Source organism: Protopterus annectens, chromosome 2.part2, assembly GCF_019279795.1.
Source record: "Protopterus annectens isolate FY-2018-M chromosome 2.part2, PAN1.0, whole genome shotgun sequence".
Classification (NCBI taxonomy): domain Eukaryota; kingdom Metazoa; phylum Chordata; order Ceratodontiformes; family Protopteridae; genus Protopterus; species Protopterus annectens.
The window spans coordinates 544,061,219-544,084,909 of NC_056730.1; the positions used below are offsets into that span (position 1 = coordinate 544,061,219).

Genomic DNA, 23,691 nt, shown 5'->3' on the forward strand with positions numbered 1-23,691 from the left:
TCTAAATGCTTTGCAATCCTCCTTAAGTAATAAGAGCAAGAACCAAATTTGTTTTATCATTATAGTTCCAGGAGCTGAAATTTCACTTACCCTTTAGATTTGGCAGTGTTTGAGGTATAATGAAATGCAAATTATAACATTGTAACAAACAAATCCTCTACTTATGAGCGTATGTGACATTAAAGGGCAAGGGCCTTTACAGAAAGAATAATTGAAGAGGCAATACCAAACAATTAAAGAAGAGAGTAGTCTGCAAATGTTATTATACAGTTACACCCTATTTTTCAAATCTAGCCTGGGGCATATATGCAATATTCTACTGTAGACAAAAGGTTAAATTAGCAGGTGTGGTCTGAAGAAGAATTTCAGGTTTCTTCTGAGAAGTAAGAAACCTGTCAGCTTCACAGAATGTAAAATCATTACAGTCACTGTTCTCGTTGGAAGCATGTTATCAGAAACTGAAGACGAACTGAAGGGGAGACAGAGCCAGGAGGTAAAGTCATTCCTGTTGGATCTTTACCAGTTCATGAGGGAGAGGGCCACTCCCATTGAGAAGATCCCACATCTTGGATTTAAACAGAGTGAGTTACAGAACAAAATATGCAGCTGAAAAACTGACTGTTAAATTGTTTTTTTTTTATTTTTTTTTATCCTAGACAAACATTTTTGTTCAGTTAGATAGCCTAAGCTGTGCATAGCTTCACTTAGCATGAAAGACCGCTCTCTAAAGATAATCCAATAGAGTCATCTTACAAGATAATTAAGTTACAGGGTGCATTTCTTACTATATAAGGAATTCATTCAGATTTTGCAGTTTATTTGCAACATGTGGATAGTCATACTAAGGTCTTTAATAGGAAGAATATATTTTCTTTTGCAAGACAAGTCTGAAATATGTCTTGTTAAGCACCAATTGTGGACAGTGAGAAGCTGACTCATGTTAACACAAGATTACATTATGTAGAAGCTACCACAGAAGCTGTAATGTTTATACAAGCTAGATTTGGGATTCTTATCAATCATTCTGCTGTTGTGTTAGTTGCTGGCCCTATACGAGACATGTAAGAGGCCATGATATACATGCTAATATTATAAAAACTTACAAAAGGTGTTTTTATGTAGTGTTTTATATAGAACAGTAGTAGCAAATTTATTGTAAATGTAGTTGTATGCTTACTAGTTCCAGACAGGAAAGCACACACAGATGGAGATAAAACAAAACAAAAGACAAATTGCAACAGGAAATGTCACAAACTACTAAGTGTTTAGGTTTATGTTTTTGTTTATATAGACATATACACCTCACCTATATATATATATATATATATATATATATATATATATATATATATATATATATATATATATATATATATATATATATATATATATATATATATATATATATATATATATATATGTGTGTGTGTGTGCACGTGTGTGTGTGTGTGTGTGTGTGTGTGTGTGTGTGTGTGTGTGTGTGTGTGTGTGTGTGTGCGCATGTGGTATAAAATTATTGATAAATAGATTAATGTGTATATGCACATATACATACACATGCCAGAGCTTTTATTTAAAACAAATAATAATTCATGTGGTTAAATACTAATATAAAATATAGTATTTTAGTAATCCTTGTGTGGTAGAAGTAGACATTTCAGATATCATGCTCAAAATACTGGAAGCTTTAATGAGCATTCCAGAGAAGTGCATTTCAGATTCCAACATTTATACAACATCAAAGGTAACTGAAGATATCATTCATTCCACATACCCTGCTCATAATAATAATTACCTTCTGAATGTACCTTTTGAAAGTTAAACTCCTAAACTTTAAGACAGATTAATAACAGCATTTTAGTGGTTCTGCTAAAGCAGGTTCACTTCCTATTGTTATATAAAGAAAAATATGCATCAATAGGAATCTTTCATTGGTTAATTTTATAAATGTGACTATTTATATGGATGATCAGGTTTTTAATAGTGTACAAATATGTCAGATTTCTGCTGGAAATGTATTAATTGTAATCATTCTGCACTACTGTGCAGCTGTCAACAGTGCATTTTGGGGTGCCTGGTCTTTTATATCTGTACATCTGGAAGAGTCAAAGCTTTGTGACAACATATAATACTTTTTTTGCAATTTCATTCAGAATTTTTGAAGGTTATGCAAATTATTTAGTTCTATTTCATCAATAAGCTGTAAGTTATTATACACTTTTTTTTAAATAGGACCTGCCAATTACAAAATTCAAAAAAAAAGTTTTCCAGAAAATCTTTCAAAAAAAAAAAAAAAAAAAAAGAGTTCCAGAGCTCCAGCAGAGAACTGTAGGATTATAAGGAAATGCTATGCTACTAAATTACTTAAACAGTTATTTCTGAATTGGTGCTGTATTCATTGCAATATAGCTTTTCTGCAACTTTATGTCTATTTTAAGACTTTATTATGAAACTGCTTACTTAGGTATACAATGCTACTAGTCCACTGAAATTTATGTCTGTTGGCCCACTGAAATTTTTCTTTATATGATGAATTATGCTCATCATCTTTTTATACTCAAAACAATAATATGTATCTGTGCCTTACTGTACTATCTATAATGACTACATTACTAAAAAGACTTTTTAAATTACTATTGAATGACTTTTCTATACCATTACAAACTTACAGAATTTCTTTATTCACCAAATCATGTATACACTTGAAAAATGTTTTTTTTTTCTATGCCATGCATCAATCTTTATCTAATGTGTATTATTTGAAGCTTTTTTCTATGGGCTTCCACTGAAAAGTGGATTCTGTGCCCACATGAACATTCCCAGTCAACAAATGCAACAAACAAACAAACAAACAAACAAACAAACAAACAAATAAATAGAAATCAAAAGACTTTATATTCACATTGAAGACATGGTTTGTCCATATACAATAAACTTAACAGTTTTTTAAATAAATGGCAGTTGTGAAATGGGGATATAACTTAGTGGTATAGCATTTTAAGTGAACTGGAGAACAATGTGGAGATATTAATTGAGCTAATATGGCCTTTAAAATATTACTTCACAACATAGTTCAGCTATAAAAACTAATAATAAAACTACAAACAGATTGTGAATAAGCAGCTAAACCAATATGCACTCAGGAGACAGATGTCAGGCCTCATTACCTTATGTTACTTTGATAGACAGATTCCCTGCCCTCTGCTCAATGTCATGCAGACCACGGAGCAGTGATCTCGGCTTAACCTTTCATGATAAGAATCACCCAGAACCCTATAAACTCCTTCATCCAAATAGATCTAGTGGTAAAGCAAACACTTACTCTGGAGATGCAGACCTCTACAACATTAGCAATACAAGATGGTATTACAAGCACCTAAGTCAATATATGCCACATTTTTGTAATAGTCCTTTTCTTCCCTGATTCCTTTTCCTATTATTTTATCTTTTAACCTGTTTATAATTCCATCTTTTATTTATCCCTTCCCTCCACCCATTTTCTTTAAACACATTATTATATAAATAACCACAATTATTACGAATTGTGTTCACCTTGTAAATTATGCTTTACTTGTTCTATCCTAATTGATGGCTTACTTTTGCATCCCATTGTCTTATTTGTTGCATGACATAACCCAGGCTAGGCACAACAGTTTTCATTTATCAGCACCCTATCCTGGTAAGCAAGCAGAAGTAAATAGGTCTTCCCTTATATATGAAGCCGAGCACTTCCCTAGCAACCTTTAAACCCAGTATGAATGAAGGGATGGCTGATCACAATTTTTCAATTGTTGTATGTGAGGAATATCAGCTTAACAGGGTACACTGATTGACTCCTTACAGTATAGGGAGATGTGAGTGAGCTTATGAATTGTCTCTGTGGCTATAACCTCAGAATCTAAGAACTTAGAGAACAATAATGTGAATTAGTATCAGAAGTCACATTCTTATTTATAGTCATTTGACAACTTCAATACACCATTAATTATGGCAGCAAAGGATTTGAAACAGTCCTTCTGTTCTGCCAATTCCAAGATATGTTTTTTTTTTTTTTTTGCTATTTGATTAACTGTTTTGGCTCTTTGGTTGTAATTAAGTATAGGTACCTACTGGGCTAGCTGGTCTCATGGATCATTTTAAGTTTGGTCAATGTCTGTTGTGAGAATCAAACCCTGTACTTCTTGTCTCTGATGTAAAGACTTTAACCATTGTGATAACCCCCAAATATTTTCAAACTGAATCTATAATTCTCTTACAGGAATTAATTATTACTGTAAATATTTTTCAGATTAAAAAATAACAATATTGTTGTATTATGAGCTCAGTATGCAAATTGTCTCATAGTTAGTAAACCCTTTACATGCTTTATGTTATTAATTATACCCTTCCTGTTCTCTAGAAGCATCATTATTTGTGAAACCTGTTTAAGATGTTGCTGAAAATACATTCATGTTTATTATAGTCACGTGAAACATGAATAAAAATAAGAAGTGTAATAAACGTGTCAAGGAAAATGTTATAATACCTGTACAGAATAAAGAAATATCTGATGTAAATATGTGTTTTATTATCAAGATAAGGAGCATGTTTCAAAAATGCTACAATCAGACACAGAACTATGAAGCTGAGGAAGAGTTTTATGAATAATATGTAAATAACCCTAAACATCTGCCGATACCTATAACAGTTTCAATTTAACTAATTAAGACAAAAGAGTAATGATAATTGAATTTATTGTGAAGGTTGGTCAACCACCTAATTCCTGGTTGCTGTCATGTTTCATTATTCTGTGTTACTACTGACAACACCACAAATCTTTTGTTCACATGAAAAAGCATTACAATTGGTTGAGTGGCACTAGAACTGCCTGTTTTACAGGTGTTGGTGTTGTCCTGTAATACCATTTGTGGTATACTCCAGATCAGGGATTCAACTGATAGTTCATGAAGATGTCAATGAACAAAGTGCATTTTAAACAGATTTTACAGAAAAAAAATATATATATATTGTGGTGTTTTCTATAGTGAATGTAGTGCAATGAAAGGGAACTTAAACCAAAACATCCCTAAATAATGTGAGTGCGCATATGTATAGAGCTCAGTCTGTGCCAAGTCTGTGTTCATTCTATCTACATGTGACAATACAACAGGTTCAAGTTCAGTCCTTTATCTTCATGTTTAAAGCATGTAACATACAGAGAATAAAAACTGATGATGAGATTTATGACGGCTAAGTTTAGAAGAATCAGAATTCACTCACAATGGTGTGCATGTGTGTGTGTGTTTATATACATATTTCTAGATATATAGACACACGAACACACACACACACACACACACACACACACACACACACACACACACACACACACACACACACACACAAAAAGAGAGAGACAGCTATACATATATTTATATGTATGAAAAAATCTCCTCAGGAGTGACATGTGGAAATATTACTTAATTTTAAGTGTGCATTAAAAATTATTTCAGAAACTGATTTAGCCACAAGAATAATAATTTTAAACCTACCACAACATTGTGTTTTAAAAGTTTTTTAATTAATTTTACCAGTCTTCAGGTCACCTGGCTATGTAAGAGCACTAACTCCATTAAGATGATATTAACATTCTTTACATCCTATTTACCTAAATATAATTATAATTACCCAAGTATAATTACAGAAGGCTTCTTCTTTAAATGGTGCAATCAGACGTCCAATGAATCCATAATATGCTGTATTCCGCTGAAGAAACTGTGCTGTCAATTATTATTTTTGGTTTGACTTTGAATGAATATATGTATTTGCAAAGATGGAACAGTATGTTTAAAGCACTGTATTAACAATGATTTCAGTAAGTCCTGGAAAAGGGAAAGCTGTTATATCTACTTTATTTTAAATGATGAAAGAGTGAAAATGAGGACAGGTATGGATGCAACAGTGTCTATTATATGTAAATAAATGTTCATCACATTGTATTATAATAACTGTTTATAGAAAATTAAGGCTTACATCTCCCAGCTTTTAATGGTGGTCCAGATCCTGGAGGAGATGACAGGGATGGGTAAGGAATGATGAGGTTATCTTTTTTAGAGGAGGAGGCTTGGGTATGTGAGTTCTAAGACATGTGCTTTGCCTTTACTTTCCTGGTAGAGAAATGTAGACACATTGAAAGACTTTTGTGCGAGACCACTCCCTGACACAAACAGAAGTATGAAAAACTTACAGATTTCTTGGCTTGATTCTTTATTATGGAAACTTCATGTTTAAGCATAGTAGTATCTTATTTATTTATTTGTATTTGTTTTCCGGGGTAGAGCACTGATCTCCATGGACCTTTTTTCTTTCTCAGCCCGGGAACAGTGCCTGGTTAAGCGACTTCCTTAGAGTCACACAGTTAAACAATGGAAGCTGAGGGAATCCAACCTTGAACCACTGGACCATACAAAGCAGCTCATTAAAAGCACTGCTGTATAGACTGACAAAAGACAATGTGTGATGGAAAGGGACATGACTTGAAAATTGCACTTCAGATAATATAAAGGAATGCTCACTTGTGATATGTTGTTGGTACACTATAATAAGGAGTTACCATTATCACTTAATGTATTAGACTGCTGCACAGATGAAAAAAATTAAAAATGTCATGCCTTTATGGGAATAAAAGAGCAAGAGAATCTGAAATCAATAATACTTTTTCTTGAATAGAGAAGACATTTTCATGTAAAAAATAATAATGTGCTTGCTTTCATTTTTGGAGTAATGACATTTCATTGATTCATCTTGAATAAAAAAAATCATCAGTTAGTTACCAATTATGCATTTTGCTTAACACTGCTTGTTAAAAAGAAATTTACCTGTAATGATGTTATGAGAATTCAGAGACAGGCGATAACTTGGTCTGTCTATGACTACCAAATAATGCACAGAGTTTCCAAGACTTGTGACACTACCAGTGAACTCTATGTTTGTTACCTGAAATTTCCCAGAAAGCTGCATCAGGAATCACAGAATATGGAATACTTGTGTTAAAGTAGATTTAATTGCATACATGAGTAGGGCTGACCAGGAACTGGAAGGCTAAATAAAAACAACAAACTTTGATTAGAGTTTGAAAACTTTTAACAAAGACAATTAAAACTTTCATTAGAAAAAAAAACATGTTTATCAAAGACAGTTCAAACTTTTATTAGAAGAATACTTTTATCAAAGACAATTCAAACTTTCATTAGAAAAAGAAACATTTTATGTGGTAGTTGAATGCTTGACCCAAGAAAACTGAAACAAGTTACAGTGTCAATTTCAAAGTAAATATTGAAAGACTGCACTCTGGTTTAACAACAACATGTATAATAATATTTTAATGTCTGCAGTGGATGCCTACTTAGAATGGTTGGAAGAATTTTACATATGTAAAATAACATCCTGAGCTATCAGTAATTATTTCAGAACTTTTTGCTTATCACAGTTTAGCTAAGTATGTTGTTAATGTGAATGACACCCAGCTTATAGTAGAAGGATTTTATTGTTTTGTTAAACAGAATGGCATAATTCATTACACTAATACACCAAGGCACCCAGTAGCTAGAAGGTTAGCTGAAAGCATGCATATCAACTGTCCAGATTTTGGAGGGATGGCCCCCTTTTTTTTTATTTTTTACAAAAGCTTTTCTCCATCCCTTTCAAAACTAGAACTTATTTTGAGAAGTTTTTTTTAATAGTTCCAGCATTTCAAAGTCTCCCTAACTTGGGGTCTTTTCTCTAATTATATTTTGCTTTGTCTCTAACTCGGGAGGTAAAAGTTGAATATTAGGTCTGAAGAATTAGTGAAACTTTCAAAGCAAGTATCAAGATACTTTCTTCTTACTTGTTGGAAAATGACAAAAATCGTATTTTACTGTTAAAAGAGAGAACTGCTAAAAGATTGTACTACACATGTAGAAGCATAGAGCTCAACTTCTTTTGGACAAAATCAAAAATAATGGGGAACAAAGGTCCAAAATCAGGGATGTTTTTAAAATATTACTCTGATTCACTTAAAAAGTTAAAGAAGCAACCAATTTTTCATCAACATTCATTTCTGAACAATAAATAGTATAAAACTGTAATGCCTGGCTTTCTTGACTAACTGTCATCCTCAGTGATTTATGAGAAAATTTTAAAAAATATGAGGGACAGGGCAGAAATATGATTGAATATCAGGAATACCAAGCAAAATGAGGAACAGCTGAGATAAACAATATGAACAACTAATAGTCTTTAAAGTTTTGTACAAAATTTGATTCTCCCTGTCTCCATTTCCATAATATGTGACCCTAAGCAAATCATGTACTCATGCATTACTTCTGGGTCATCCAGTACCCTGAGTTTTCTGTAGAAAGTTACATTAACATAAATAAATTGCTTTTATCCGAGTGTTTCCATCTGGTATGATAGTCATGTTACCAACAGTCTAACATCATCCATTTTTTTTAACTGGTAATCGTCGGATTGTCTAGACATGGAAGGGATGACTGGTGAAGATGTGATGTATCAGGCAGCAACTGATTTTAAGTTAATGACATTACTTTAATGGGTTAATTTGAGAATATACATCCAATTACTTGCATCAGATATAGTTTTGCAAATATCTTAGAAACCTGTTATATTACGACCTTGCCAATCTTCTATGTTTTTTAGGAAGAGCCATTTCATCTAATGCACCATATACTGCATTAATGAAATTTCCTGGATGTTCATTTTTCTTGTATTTGCTAGGAAGGCTCACTAAGACCATAGGTGGTATAAACAGGAACAATCAGTTATTACAATTTACTGCATTAACTAGGGTAAAACAGTAAACAAGACATAGAGATACATGATTCAAGCTGAGCTACTGGTTTGGGCAGTTGTGGTTGGCATGAAAGAGGAGGATCATGACCCAGTCTAAGCAGTGAGGGAAGGAGCATATACACACTGTCTGGGAAGACTGGGACAACACAAGGATGGCTGCTTACAATGGAGGTGACAGGACCAGATGATCACATTACATGGAGGCATGACTCTGCATTGTGAATGCCCACTTAGATGCCAGTAGGTATTGTCAGGAAAGAATATCCTTAAAGAGAAGAGTTCTGTCTTTCTCACAAGTGAACCACTTGACCCTAACCTCAAGGGAAAGAATGTGATATGGAGTTCTCATCCAGACAGAATGAGCAGGTCAATAGAATGGTCAAAGGGAAACACAATGTTCAGAGTAGGGCTAGAGGAAAATAATTACCCAAGTATAATTACAGAAGGCTTCTTCTTTAAATGGTGCAATCAGACGTCCAATGAATCCATAATATGCTGTATTCCGCTGAAGAAACTGTGCTGTCAATTATTATTTTGGTTTGACTTTGAATGAATATATGTATTTGCAAAGATGGAACAGTATGTTTAAAGCACTGTATTAACAATGATTTCAGTAAGTCCTGGAAAAGGGAAAGCTGTTATATCGACTTTATTTTAAATGATGAAAGAGTGAAAATGAGGACAGGTATGGATGCAACAGTGTCTATTATATGTAAATAAATGTTCATCACATTGTATTATAATAACTGTTTATAGAAAATTAAAGCTTACATCTCCCAGCTTTTAATGGTGGTCCAGATCCTGGAGGAGATGACAGGGATGGGTAAGGAATGATGAGGTTATCTTTTTTAGAGGAGGAGGCTTGGGTATGTGAGTTCTAAGACATGTGCTTTGCCTTTACTTTCCTGGTAGAGAAATGTAGACACATTGAAAGACTTTTGTGCGAGACCACTCCCTGACACAAACAGAAGTATGAAAAACTTACAGATTTCTTGGCTTGATTCTTTATTATGGAAACTTCATGTTTAAGCATAGTAGTATCTTATTTATTTATTTGTATTTGTTTTCCGGGGTAGAGCACTGATCTCCATGGACCTTTTTTCTTTCTCAGCCCGGGAACAGTGCCTGGTTAAGCGACTTCCTTAGAGTCACACAGTTAAACAATGGAAGCTGAGGGAATCCAACCTTGAACCACTGGACCATACAAAGCAGCTCATTAAAAGCACTGCTGTATAGACTGATAAAAGACAATGTGTGATGGAAAGGGACATGACTTGAAAATTGCACTTCAGATAATATAAAGGAATGCTCACTTGTGATATGTTGTTGGTACACTATAATAAGGAGTTACCATTATCACTTAATGTATTAGACTGCTGCACAGATGAAAAAAAAATAAAAATGTCATGCCTTTATGGGAATAAAAGAGCAAGAGAATCTGAAATCAATAATACTTTTTCTTGAATAGAGAAGACATTTTCATGTAAAAAATAATAATGTGCTTGCTTTCATTTTTGGAGTAATGACATTTCATTGATTCATCTTGAATAAAAAAAATCATTAGTTAGTTACCAATTATGCATTTTGCTTAACACTGCTTGTTAAAAAGAAATTTACCTGTAATGATGTTATGAGAATTCAGAGACAGGCGATAACTTGGTCTGTCTATGACTACCAAATAATGCACAGAGTTTCCAAGACTTGTGACACTACCAGTGAACTCTATGTATGTTACCTGAAATTTCCCAGAAAGCTGCATCAGGAATCACAGAATATGGAATACTTGTGTTAAAGTAGATTTAATTGCATACATGAGTAGGGCTGACCAGGAACTGGAAGGCTAAATAAAAACAACAAACTTTGATTAGAGTTTGAAAACTTTTAACAAAGACAATTAAAACTTTCATTAGAAAAAAAAAACATGTTTATCAAAGACAGTTCAAACTTTTATTAGAAGAATACTTTTATCAAAGACAATTCAAACTTTCATTAGAAAAAGAAACATTTTATGTGGTAGTTGAATGCTTGACCCAAGAAAACTGAAACAAGTTACAGTGTCAATTTCAAAGTAAATATTGAAAGACTGCACTCTGGTTTAACAACAACATTTATAATAATATTTTAATGTCTGCAGTGGATGCCTACTTAGAATGGTTGGAAGAATTTTACATATGTAAAATAACATCCTGAGCTATCAGTAATTATTTCAGAACTTTTTGCTTATCACAGTTTAGCTAAGTATGTTGTTAATGTGAATGACACCCAGCTTATAGTAGAAGGATTTTATTGTTTTGTTAAACAGAATGGCATAATTCATTACACTAATACACCAAGGCACCCAGTAGCTAGAAGGTTAGCTGAAAGCATGCATATCAACTGTCCAGATTTTGGAGGGATGGCCCCCTTTTTTTTATTTTTTACAAAAGCTTTTCTCCATCCCTTTCAAAACTAGAACTTATTTTGAGAAGTTTTTTTTAATAGTTCCAGCATTTCAAAGTCTCCCTAACTTGGGGTCTTTTCTCTAATTATATTTTGCTTTGTCTCTAACTCGGGAGGTAAAAGTTGAATATTAGGTCTGAAGAATTAGTGAAACTTTCAAAGCAAGTATCAAGATACTTTCTTCTTACTTGTTGGAAAATGACAAAAATCGTATTTTACTGTTAAAAGAGAGAACTGCTAAAAGATTGTACTACACATGTAGAAGCATAGAGCTCAACTTCTTTTGGACAAAGTCAAAAATAATGGGGAACAAAGGTCCAAAATCAGGGATGTTTTTAAAATATTACTCTGATTCACTTAAAAAGTTAAAGAAGCAACCAATTTTTCATCAACATTCATTTCTGAACAATAAATAGTATAAAACTGTAATGCCTGGCTTTCTTGACTAACTGTCATCCTCAGTGATTTATGAGAAAATTTTAAAAAAAATATGAGGGACAGGGCAGAAATATGATTGAATATCAGGAATACCAAGCAAAATGAGGAACAGCTGAGATAAACAATATGAACAACTAATAGTCTTTAAAGTTTTGTGCAAAATTTGATTCTCCCTGTCTCCATTTCCATAATATGTGACCCTAAGCAAATCATGTACTCATGCATTACTTCTGGGTCATCCAGTACCCTGAGTTTTCTGTAGAAAGTTACATTAACATAAACAAATTGCTTTTATCCGAGTGTTTCCATCTGGTATGATAGTCATGTTACCAACAGTCTAACATCATCCATTTTTTTTAACTGGTAATCGTCGGATTGTCTAGACATGGAAGGGATGACTGGTGAAGATGTGATGTATCAGGCAGCAACTGATTTTAAGTTAATGACATTACTTTAATGGGTTAATTTGAGAATATACATCCAATTACTTGCATCAGATATAGTTTTGCAAATATCTTAGAAACCTGTTATATTACGACCTTGCCAATCTTCTATGTTTTTTAGGAAGAGCCATTTCATCTAATTCACCATATACTGCATTAATGAAATTTCCTGGCTGTTCATTTTTCTTGTATTTGCTAGGAAGGCTCACTAAGACCATAGGTGGTATAAACAGGAACAATCAGTTATTACAATTTACTGCATTAACTAGGGTAAAACAGTAAACAAGACATAGAGATACATGATTCAAGCTGAGCTACTGGTTTGGGCAGTTGTGGTTGGCATGAAAGAGGAGGATCATGACCCAGTCTAAGCAGTGAGGGAAGGAGCATATACACACTGTCTGGGAAGACTGGGACAACACAAGGATGGCTGCTTACAATGGAGGTGACAGGACCAGATGATCACATTACATGGAGGCATGACTCTGCATTGTGAATGCCCACTTAGATGCCAGTAGGTATTGTCAGGAAAGAATATCCTTAAAGAGAAGAGTTCTGTCTTTCTCACAAGTGAACCACTTGACCCTAACCTCAAGGGAAAGAACGTGATATGGAGTTCTCATCCAGACAGAATGAGCAGGTCAATAGAATGGTCAAAGGGAAACACAATGTTCAGAGTAGGGCTAGAGGAAAATAATTCTGGTCTTCTTCTAGGCTCCAAAACAAATTAATCAAAATGCTATATAACTTCTTAATTATTTGTGATGGAGTACTGGCAGATGGCTAAATAAATGTTTCAGTGGTAATTAATCAGATGGCTAGAGAAATAATCCATTGGTAATTAACAGGCATATATTTATATAATTCACAATGTTCACATCCATAATGATTCTGCTTCAAATAATTTCATACTTTTTTTTGTTTCTTTGTTTGTTTCAGTTGACCTCTGGCTTCTCTATCAGACTGTACAAGACTTGGGAGGCTATGAAGAGGTGAGACTATTTCTGTGTTTTATGAGTAACTACAAAGTAAAGTTTTAAATGCCATTACATTATATTTGAACAAAACTCATACTCTGCATATTACACTATTTATTACATTGTGTTAAAGATCAGATTATTTTACATATGTTAAGTAATGCTACTTTATGTAATTTAAGTCTATCATACTACAAGCTCATTCATGAGCAAAATCAGAGGTGGGCAAGATAGTACCATTAACTATATGCCATAGTTCATTTCATGGTGAGTAATATCACTTATTTTCATGTGAAAGAATGCAATATAGATTAATCTTACAATGCCAGACACGGCATTTAAAGATTTCTGTCTAGTGTGTTTTTAATTAGCTACGTTATAATAAATTGGGCAGTAGGATCATTCTAAAGGGAATAATGTTTAGGAAAAATATATCCATTATCAGTGAATGAAGAGAACAATAAAAGAACAAATAGTCAAATTCATGCAGCCTACATCCTTTAAAAAGATTTTATTTTTGGAAATAATTTCATGAAATTCTTGATTTGGAAGAGATGAGTGAGAAAGCACTATGTCATGTTTTATTTTGAAGTGCATTCTTTGAGTAGTTCCTTAATGAATAATTCAGTCAGCTTGGATAAAGTAAAATTATGCAGTGCTTAAGCAGGAGAGAAGTAAATGATCTGATATATATTTACCTGTCACGTAGTTTTGCTGTTGCTCTGAATTTGTAATCGACTAAGTAAATATGCTTTAGTATTGTATGAGTGTGCGGAAAAATGTTTTTTGATATTAATGCACTAATTCTGATTAAGAAGGAGCATTTCATTGCACTGGGTGATGCTGTTCCACACCAGAGGTCAATTCCTTGTTGGTCAGATCCGACCACAAGCTAAGCAGCCTAGACATCCACATCCCGCCACCACCCCCTATTAGGGAAACCACCGTAAGAAATTTCTCCAAAACCAAATTCACTCTTCTTAGGACAGAATTTGCAAACTTCATGACACCCATGCAGACGGACAATAGAGGTACGACTGCTGAATCCTGCACAAATGCACTTTATAAGCACTTACACAAGTGCATGGATTGTGCTATCCCTAAAAGAACCAAGATGCTATCCTCCAAAAAAAGAAAGCCAATCTGGTGGTACCCTGCCATAAACAAACTCTACAACAGAAGAAAGAAACTGTTGCAAAAAAGAGTAAAATCCCATGATTGGAGGAACTTCCTGGTCAGCCTCAGTAAGAAGCTGAGATCCCTCATAAAATCCTCCAAAGCTAGTTACAAAAACAAAACTGCCACTGATTCTAACGACAACCACAAAGTATTCTATAGCTATGTCAAGAATATCAATGGCAACACTCAGATCTGCTCTGAGTTATAGCACAATGGCACTAAATATACAGAACCAACTGATATTGCCAACATCCTGGAAGATAGGTTCAGTGCTAAATTTACCCCCCTCTCACCCCTAAAGGGCCCATCTCTATACCAGAAGAATGCAAAGTTCCTGTAATCACAGCTGCACAGGTAAAAAAACACACTCTCCAAAGCCAAGAACACAGCATCCATGGGACTTGACAACATACCAGGATGCATTCTACATGAACTACAGAATCAACTGGCAACCCACCTAAGCACCATGTTCAATCATAGCCTCACCTCAGGCTTTGTGCCCACTCAATGGTGCATAGTGGCAGTTATCCCACTCCACAAAAGGGGAGCCACCATGGACCCCAGGAACTACTGCCCCATTAGCCTAACGAGCCTGGTCATCATGGAACTTATAAACAAAGACATTGATAATCTCCAAACTCTGGACCCCACCCAGTTCAGGTTTGTAAAAGGCAGATCATGTCACCTAAACCTGATAGACTTCTTTGAAGCAGTCAGCAAAGCTGTAGACGAGGGTATGGTGATTCACACAGCCTATCTAGATCTCGCCAAGGCTTTTGACACCATCCCTCACTCTGGAATTATAGATAAACTCACTAAACTAGATATAAATCCCTGAGTCATAAGATGGGTTGCCAAATGGCTCACTGTCTGAACTCACACTGTGAAAGTAGTAGACTCCAAATCTGAATTCAGACCAGTGACAAGTGCTAATGAAGTATGCAGATGACTAAAAACTAGGAGCCATAATTGAAACTCCTAACGATGTGGACATCCCACAAAAGGGCCTCACTGAGACAGATGCCTGGTGTCAAAGCCATGGCCTGAAGCTCAATGCCAGAAAGTGCATTTCCATCCACTTTGGTAAAAGCTCTGTACCCATGAGCTATCACATAGGTGGTAGTCTACTTAACACTTAAAGTGTTATAAGAGACCTTGGGACACAGGTGGACAGTAGTCTCTCCTTTGATAATCACATCACTACAGTAGTCAGGAAATCCTTCCACATGGCACACCTCATCACAAAAGGTTTTTCATCCAGGAAAAAAGACGTCATTGTTCCCCTCTAATCATCACTCATTAGACCCATTATAGAGTACAGCACTCTTTTTGGTATGTACCTCACAAGACATCTATAACAACTGGAAAAGCCACAGAAATACCTAATAAAGAGGATTACCACTCTCAAACAGATGCCCTCTGCAGACTGTCTCAAAAAACTCCAGCTTTACTCCGTCACATATCGCCTACTCAGAGGCGATCTCTGCCTAACATACAACGCTATGTCAAACCCAGAGCTGTTGGACATGCTCCACTTAAAGAAATCCCAATCCCTCTGAGCTACATGCTCTAGGGACCTAAACCTTGTCACCACAATAAACAGAACATGCTGGAGGGATAGATTCCTGTCCGAGAGACTTCCCATACTCTGGAACAAACTACCTATCTATATCAAACAAAGCTCCTCATTAGCACTCTTCAAGAAAAATCTTGATTAATGGATCGGAAATAGGAAATTCACCCCGGGGATCACCTCTGTGGCACTGCTCGACAGGGGCACAGGAAAATCATTTTCTTGGGTGGCGAAAGTCAGGGTACTATTTTGGCTAGGCTTGTATAGGGCCGATAGCCTAGTACCTACTTATGAACCCATGTTATTTCAGTTTTTTGAAGTACATTAACTAGAATTAATTGACTGACAGAACCAGTATCTTCTAGAATAAAATGAAAGTGTAAATTGGAAACCTTGCATTTGTTTAATGCTGAAAACAGTGTCTTTCTAACACCAGCAGGTAGTCAGTATTTATCCAGCATGAACTATATCTCAAACTGACAATATTTCAGAAAGAGTACAGAGCTGTGAAGCACTTACTTGTGAGCAGCTTTCATGTATATGTCCAGCTGCTATGAAGTATTGTGCTGTTGTATATGCAAATCAACACATAAATAACAAGTATTTACCAAAAGGTGTTAAGATATTTTCCACAGAAGAATACATCACAGTGGATAGGTGAAGTGAGCTGGGGAAGATGTCATGTTTATGCTGAACATATGTGTGTAACTCGCAAAATCTAAGCTTCAGAGTCATGCAAAGAAAGACATCTTCATTTTCAGACCTCAGATGCTAACTATTAGGAAAAAGCAGTACAAGACTGGTACACTGGAGTATTTACATGCCTGTGTGTCCAGGGTAAAGAGAGTATATATATTTCGGGGAATACAGTGGTATATGAAGTTTATTTGGAAAATGTCAGTTTTAAACCTGCTTTAACATTGGGGTAAGATAATTATTCATATCCTAAGATGTAGAAACTTGAGGTAAGTAGTGTTAAAACAGGCAAAGCTCAGAGACATTGTGCAATGTAAAGCACCTCTGACACAGTAAATGATTGCTGATAAGTAATTTCAGGTACTGGGCTTAGTACTAAAGTTTCAGAGTTTTGAATTACACTTCCTCCAATTTAAATACTTAGCATTAGTACAAGGCAAATGTATTCAATTTCTAACATGTATGAACAACTTTAAGCATCCAAAGAGCTTTGAGATTAGCATGTCATGTTGTTGTTGTGTCTTTCGGCTTTTCCTGGTTAGGGGTCGCCACAGCGGAACTCCGGTCCGCTAATGATTGGCAGTAGATATTTTTACATGCCAAGTTGCCGGCCCTGAAGATTAGCATGTCATGTTAAGTTCCTTAGATTAGCATGTCATGTTAAGTTCCTTATATCAAAATGACCAACCATAAATAAGATACTTTTATGATTACATATGACATTCTAAGCATATTCAAGACTGCTCACTATCTAATTTTTGATATGTATTAATAGTTTATGTCTATCCGCGGTGGTGCAGTGGTAGCATTGTTGCCTCACAGCAAGAGGTTCTCCCATTCGATTCTCGGCTGGAGTGCGGGGAGTGCCTTCTGTGTGGAGTCTGCATGCCCTCCCCATGGTTGGGTGGGCGTTCAAAAGACATGCGTAAATGGGCGTGCCTTTGTTGAAGGTTGGACGTTGAGCTGGCACCTCGACTTTGTGAAAATCTACTACCAATCATTAGCAGACCGGAGTTCGGCTGTGGCGACCCCTAACCAGGAAAAGCCGAAAGACAAACAACAAAAACAACATTAATAGTTTATGTCTGCTGTTTTTCTACATTTGGATTCACAATATTTCTTATGAACAGCCAAACTAGCAGTCAGATCCTTTTCTTATTCCAGTCTTAGAAATTAATTACATGGAAACTTAAAAAATAGACAATGTCTGCAGAAGAAAATGCCTAATGACTCATTAATTATCTGTACTCCACAATTTTAATTATGTTAAGTTGTGACTGTGTAACATATGCGAGACTGTTTTTGCTTCAGACTTTCTTTTCCGGTACAATCTTTGCTTAGTGTTACTAAGTAAACTACCCTTATGTGAGTCTAATGCCACAAATAATCTCCTCCAACTACATATTTCACTAATACTCTACACTGTCCATGAATAAGGGCTTCCTAAGACAGTGCTAGTCTGAAATTTAGACTTAGACTAGAAGCTGGAAATCATTTTTTTTTTTTGCAAATGACAGAAATTCTCTTTTTTATCACCTGTAGTTCCCTTTCACTTTGTATATCAGTCGTAAATACTAACAGGTCCATTATTCAAAACAGACATGTATTTTAAAAGTTTACTGCAATTTATCTTGCCAAACATGCTTTTTAAAAGTTTACTGATGTTTATCTTCCCAAACATTAATAACCATGAAGTGGTAAATATCTACAGCTACTGTTATTTAATCAACAATTTCAACCATTTTATACACACACACATCTAAGAATAGATAGACAGACAGATAGACAGGTGTGTGTGCGGGCGTGTGTATGTGCATGTGTGTGCGTCTGCCTGTAATCAAGTTTAAGTCAGTTTTGAAAGTTTGAAACAGAGTTGTATGAGATCAAGCTTTTGACATGCTCCATATAGTGCTGTTCCTCTCAGTTATGTTTTTCTCAAGACTGGAAGTAAAAAACATTGACCCATTCTCTTCTGATTTCTTCAGGTCACTGCCAAACAACTTTGGAAACTCGTGTACAATAAACTTGGAGGAAACCCCCGGAGCACCAGTGCTGCTACCTGCACCAGAAGACATTATGAAAAGTTAGTGTCTAAATCTGAAAACAATAAAACAACTATAAAATAAACTACAAAGTTTGTATACAGTCAGTGTTAAAGTGCATTGTCAGAGCAAATGCAACCAAGTAAAGCAAAATATGAGCCCAGAGAGTTGAGGCAGTTCTAAAAACAGCACTCATTGAGATTTTAATGAAAGGCACATAGATGGAAGGAAAATGAGTGTCAAGTTTGTAAATAATGCAGCAGTCTTTGGTGAGTGAATGAATGTTTGTGTCTGGAAACTAATGATTTCAGACTATTGTAATGATTCACTAAAACCTGCTGCAACTTTGAATTTCCAGTAGTATCCATGATGGAGCAAAGCCAAATATGATTATATCAGGGACCCACCCCATGTAGATCAGAACAGAGATCAAAGACATATCCAAAAAATGAAGATGAGTGTTTCATTTAAATACTCATTTCTCTGAGTTAAATGATATCTTTGACTTAGTTCCTTGTTATGTGGATGGCTTCGCTGAGCTGATCTTCATTTCAATATTATATAACTGTTCTTAACTTGAGCAGATATACTTTTTAGCAGAATCCATGTGTTTACAATGCTCTGATTACCTTCAACTATATGACCTATGGACAGACATATTTACATACAAAATTATGTGAAGGACTGTAAATAGTATTTGCAGAGCAGACTCGGTGGTCTTTGTGGTGCCTTTTCTTGGTTAATAGTTCATTTTGGTACTACATTCCCTCTATTTAATGGACTTTCAGGGCAGAGACCATTGTATTATAATTTTGTGTGCCTTACAAATAACATAGAGTTTTCCCTGTATCACAGACTGTATACAGAAGTTTGACTACCTTGCTTATATAGCTAGCGTTCTTTGGGTGGAATTCATAAACATAGTATCCAATTTAAAGGGTTAGTGCACAGGTAAGATATGGAAAAAAGCAGACGTAATTTACAAACATTGTTAAATGCATTGCAAAAATTACTCTATGTGCTATGTGTATTATACTGTACCAAATAACTTCTTTTAATTTTATTTCTGTAGGTTACTTTTACCTTATGAGTGCCATGTACATGGCAAAGCAGATAAGCCATTAGTTCTTACAAAACTTCCTAAACGTCCAAAAAGAGGTCTTTATAATGAAAATATTGCCAACATACCTTCTGATATGAAGAAAACCAGAACAGAGGAGATTTCTCATAAGGTAAAACAGCATAAGAATACTGATATATGCTATTAGTTCACAGCTGACTGAATATAGAAAATGTGGTAAGAACATGCTGATTCAGAACAAGTATAGATGAAAAACAAATCTGATGATGTGTGTTGGTGGGCTATGATTTTACCGAACTTCAGCACCGAACTATTTCTCTTGAATAAAAAGAACTTAAAGCATGGTATTTTAAACCTTCCGTTCCTTCTCTTTGGAGTTGCTAGAATATATTTCCTTAGAATTACATTTGCTAAAATATGTCTAGATAAACACAAGCACCTTTCTGTAAGTTTTTGCGTAGGCTTCTTCCTATGTGGTTTCTTTTTTAAATATATTATTGCTTCTCTGTCAGCCAATAAATAAAAACACTGACATCATAGTAATTGAGAAGGCCTTAGGATTAATTAATGATGCAAGAAATTGTCTTCAGCTTGTAAGTCATATATCCTGTTTCTGAAAGTTGTTGTTAGGAACCATCATGGATCAGTAAAAAAAGGAAAATGCACAAATATATACTATTACATATTATTTATTATATATGTATTTATTGTTTTTTTCTTCTAGGTGAGTCTAGAATCAGCAGCAAACAGTCAGCAGCGGTATGCAAACAACACAGACACTGAAAATCACATCCTTCGGCTCACTGATTACCAAAGATGGCAAGATAAGATAGCAACTTCTGTAAGGCCTAACTCCCTTATATCAAATGCTTCAGCCATGTGGGACACATCCAGATTAAAGCAGAGTACCTCATCACAATTTGCAGTAGTGTATCCAAAGGACATGCAGGACAGCAGGCCCCTGCAGGAGTTGGAGCTGCTGAGACATCTGGCGAGAGAGTACTCCTCGTCTGCAAGGCAGGATGAGCCATTAAATCTCAGCGTCAAAGAAAAATGCTCCCCACCAACAGCAGTCCAAGATTCTGTCAGTGACTCTGCCAATGCACAGTGTACAAAAGCCCCTAAGTTTTTAAATCAGGTTTCACCTCTTTATGCCCCCAAGGGTTTGATGAACTTATCTAACAAAGTAAAAACGAACATTTCCTTAGAAAAAATTGAGCTAATGAAAAATACGAAGGAAGTGCAAACTGCAGGGGTTCAACATCCGTTAATGACATTCACTGCAGATTATTTCATGCCAAGTTGCTCTGTGAAAGAAACAGCTAGTAGCCCACCTGTCAACAAACATGTAAACAAGTTAATAGTGTCATGTCAGAACAGCGTTATGGATGAAGAGCAAGTCCAGCTAACAACTTCTTGCTCTTGCTCAAGAACTCAGTCTTTAGAGGATCAAAATGACAACTCTTGCTGTAGTACTGCAGTCAAGACTGCAGATGATAATCTACAGAGCCCTCTCAGCTCATCAACTGAAAAACCATCACATCCTGTTGACCTAAGTAAAAAATATAATAATATCAAAATAATTCATTCTGGAGACCCAAACATAAGTTATTCTGCTTTAGAGGACTGGTACCAGTTCAAAAAAAAGTACTACAATTTAAATACTCCTATAGGTCCCCTCATGCCTAACGAAAGGGAACAGGAATCTAATGAGCATGTCACACAAAACAAGGAACTTTGGCATAGGAGGAATGGACATATCCTATCCACAGATGAAGTCAATGATCTCAGAAAGTCAGCTGACATCAGTAAATGTGAACCAAACCTATATGCTGTAAACTCACAGGGCCCAAGAGGTCATTCAGATGAGACAAGCAAAACAATTTATCCAATAAAGCCTACCCCAGAGTTTCCATTCCGAAGCAAACCATTGACTCATTTCACCTGCAACAGTCATCAAGGTGCTGTCATTGGAAAAAGGGATCTGGTGTCCTTTGGATCAAATGTGCATCAGCAGCCCAATATCTCTCCCAGTTCTTTACAGGCAGAAGGGATTCAATTTACTGAGAATTGTAGAAGTGAACAGAATCAGCTACTAAATGCAAGAATTGCCACACATAGCATGAAGGAACTATTTGCTTCATCTACTTCCCAAAGTGTTTACCTTGCCCAGGAAATCCCAAAAAATACTTTCCAACAGAAGTACAGAACAGAGCTGGAATCAGGCTGTTGTTCAGAAGAATTCTGCCCCTTGGTGATGCGGCAGCTGTCTCATGTTCAGGAGACAAATGAGTCATCTAAAGAAATGTTGTATCCGACAAATTTTTCTCTGAAGCACATTCCCAGGGAAAGTCACTCCGCACATAGGACAGCTGAACTGCCTATAAGCAGACAACAGATAAATCATATACCTCCACATATCAACCACAAGTGCTCAAGTCAGCTTCAAAGCATGCTGAATCCATCCTTTCTTCTCTCTCTGCCTCAGGATGAGCTTGTGAAACTACAGAGACTCATAGCTAGTCTGCCTGTAGACTCCTCCTATAATTTTTCACAGCAGACTGCAAAGTTATAACTACCTCTAAATAATCCTGCAGATGAGCCAGACATTACACATTTGTCCTAGAGAGGACAGCATGGTCTTTTATGGTTTTCCAAAATGGGGATTTCTCATTCATTTGACATATTTGTATGAACTTGTTTAGCAAAATACATCAAAGAAAGTCACTGTTACAAATGAGGAAGTGAAGTCACTCTACATCCTGTTAGGAACAAGCATCCCTAGTATATTAGCTCCAAGCCTTCAGTTAACATCAGTCATGGCTTCCATATACAAACAGCAATTGTGCAGAAAATGTGAAAATACTGGGTAGCCATTTATTTTACACTGCTAAATATAGTTAATGCAATTATGCATGGGTAAAATGGATGGTGAAAGTTTGTTCTGTGACCTGATCTCTCAGTATATTTTGTATATCAAATGGCTAGAGTACAGAAGTAGATTCAGTCAGCTATTAACTTTTAGAGGTACATAATTGTGATGATATTTTTATAATTTAGCAATACAATACATTTTATTTTGGGAACTACATTAACTCTGAAGCTTCAGTCATTCCAAACTTCTGGAACAGAGATTAATAAATAGTTATATTATCTGCTTGTTACGGTTTAATCATGTGATGCAAACTTTGAAGGTTAGAGCTGTCCAAAAAACCTTAGACCAAATAAATATTGACACTAAGAATATACTTTAATGCAAGTACTTTTGTCCAATGATTTCACTTATAAACACCAATAATGAGGCAAATAGAACAAATGAAAGAAAAGGGCATGATTACATCAGATGCAGAGATGAAGTGAGGCAGGCTTCAGGAAATAAATTAGATACTTTGTAATGCAAATATGTTAAAAGGTCAAGGTATGCAGAAAAAAGACCACCAGGAAGACTGACTGCAGCTGAGTATGTAGTGACAAATGGGCATTGTAAGAACAGAAGATAAAACTGGAAGAAAGGAGATGTAGCTAGACAGTGAAAAGGGATGGTGAAGTAATAAGCAGAGGGGGAAGAGAGAAAGAGAATAAGATAGATAAAGAATAAGACAGTAATAAATGCAAGAGCTTTGCAAACTCTGGTGTCTGTTCAGAGAGTTAACTTGAATTTGGACAGACATTATTTAGTAAATGTGTTTGAAATAGAAGAAGCAGTCATCTTGGGTCATACAACAACAGCAAGGGATCGGAAAGAAAATTTGAGCTCACTAGGTAGGTTTCTGTTTACTAATAATGAGAAGTAAGTTTTGAAAGCAACTGGATTTAAGGAGCAGAACATTGCCTTATCATAAGACAAATTATTGTGACATCCAGTCTTTCTAAAGACCTTTCTAGGTCTTATTCTGCTGACTGCTATCACAATCATAGCCCCTCTCCATTAATTCTTAAAGTTAGGAAATTGTCAGGAGCAGCAATCAGCTGATGTCATACTGCGGAAAAA

General features: G+C 35.4%; 1 protein-coding gene across 1 annotated transcript; it reads left to right on the top strand.

The window, feature by feature from the left end:
- The first annotated feature begins 436 nt into the window (after nt 1–436).
- On the top strand, nt 437–23,106 carry LOC122795707. Its single transcript, XM_044064009.1, has 5 exons — nt 437–581; nt 13,092–13,144; nt 18,563–18,660; nt 19,692–19,851; nt 20,425–23,106. The coding sequence occupies exons 1-5, from the start codon at nt 446–448 to the stop codon at nt 22,273–22,275; spliced, it is 2,298 nt and encodes a 765-aa protein (XP_043919944.1). The 5' UTR covers nt 437–445; the 3' UTR covers nt 22,276–23,106.
- Nucleotides 23,107–23,691: the final 585 nt, after the last annotated feature.

Bases quoted from the DNA above. Each gene is read 5' to 3' on its own strand.
- LOC122795707 (XM_044064009.1), top strand. From the start codon at position 446: ATGTTATCAGAAACTGAAGACGAACTGAAGGGGAGACAGAGCCAGGAG. The intron at 18,661-19,691 runs GTTAGTGTCTAA...TTATTTCTGTAG, and splicing joins ACCAGAAGACATTATGAAAA to GTTACTTTTACCTTATGAGT. The intron at 19,852-20,424 runs GTAAAACAGCAT...TTTTTCTTCTAG, and splicing joins CAGAGGAGATTTCTCATAAG to GTGAGTCTAGAATCAGCAGC.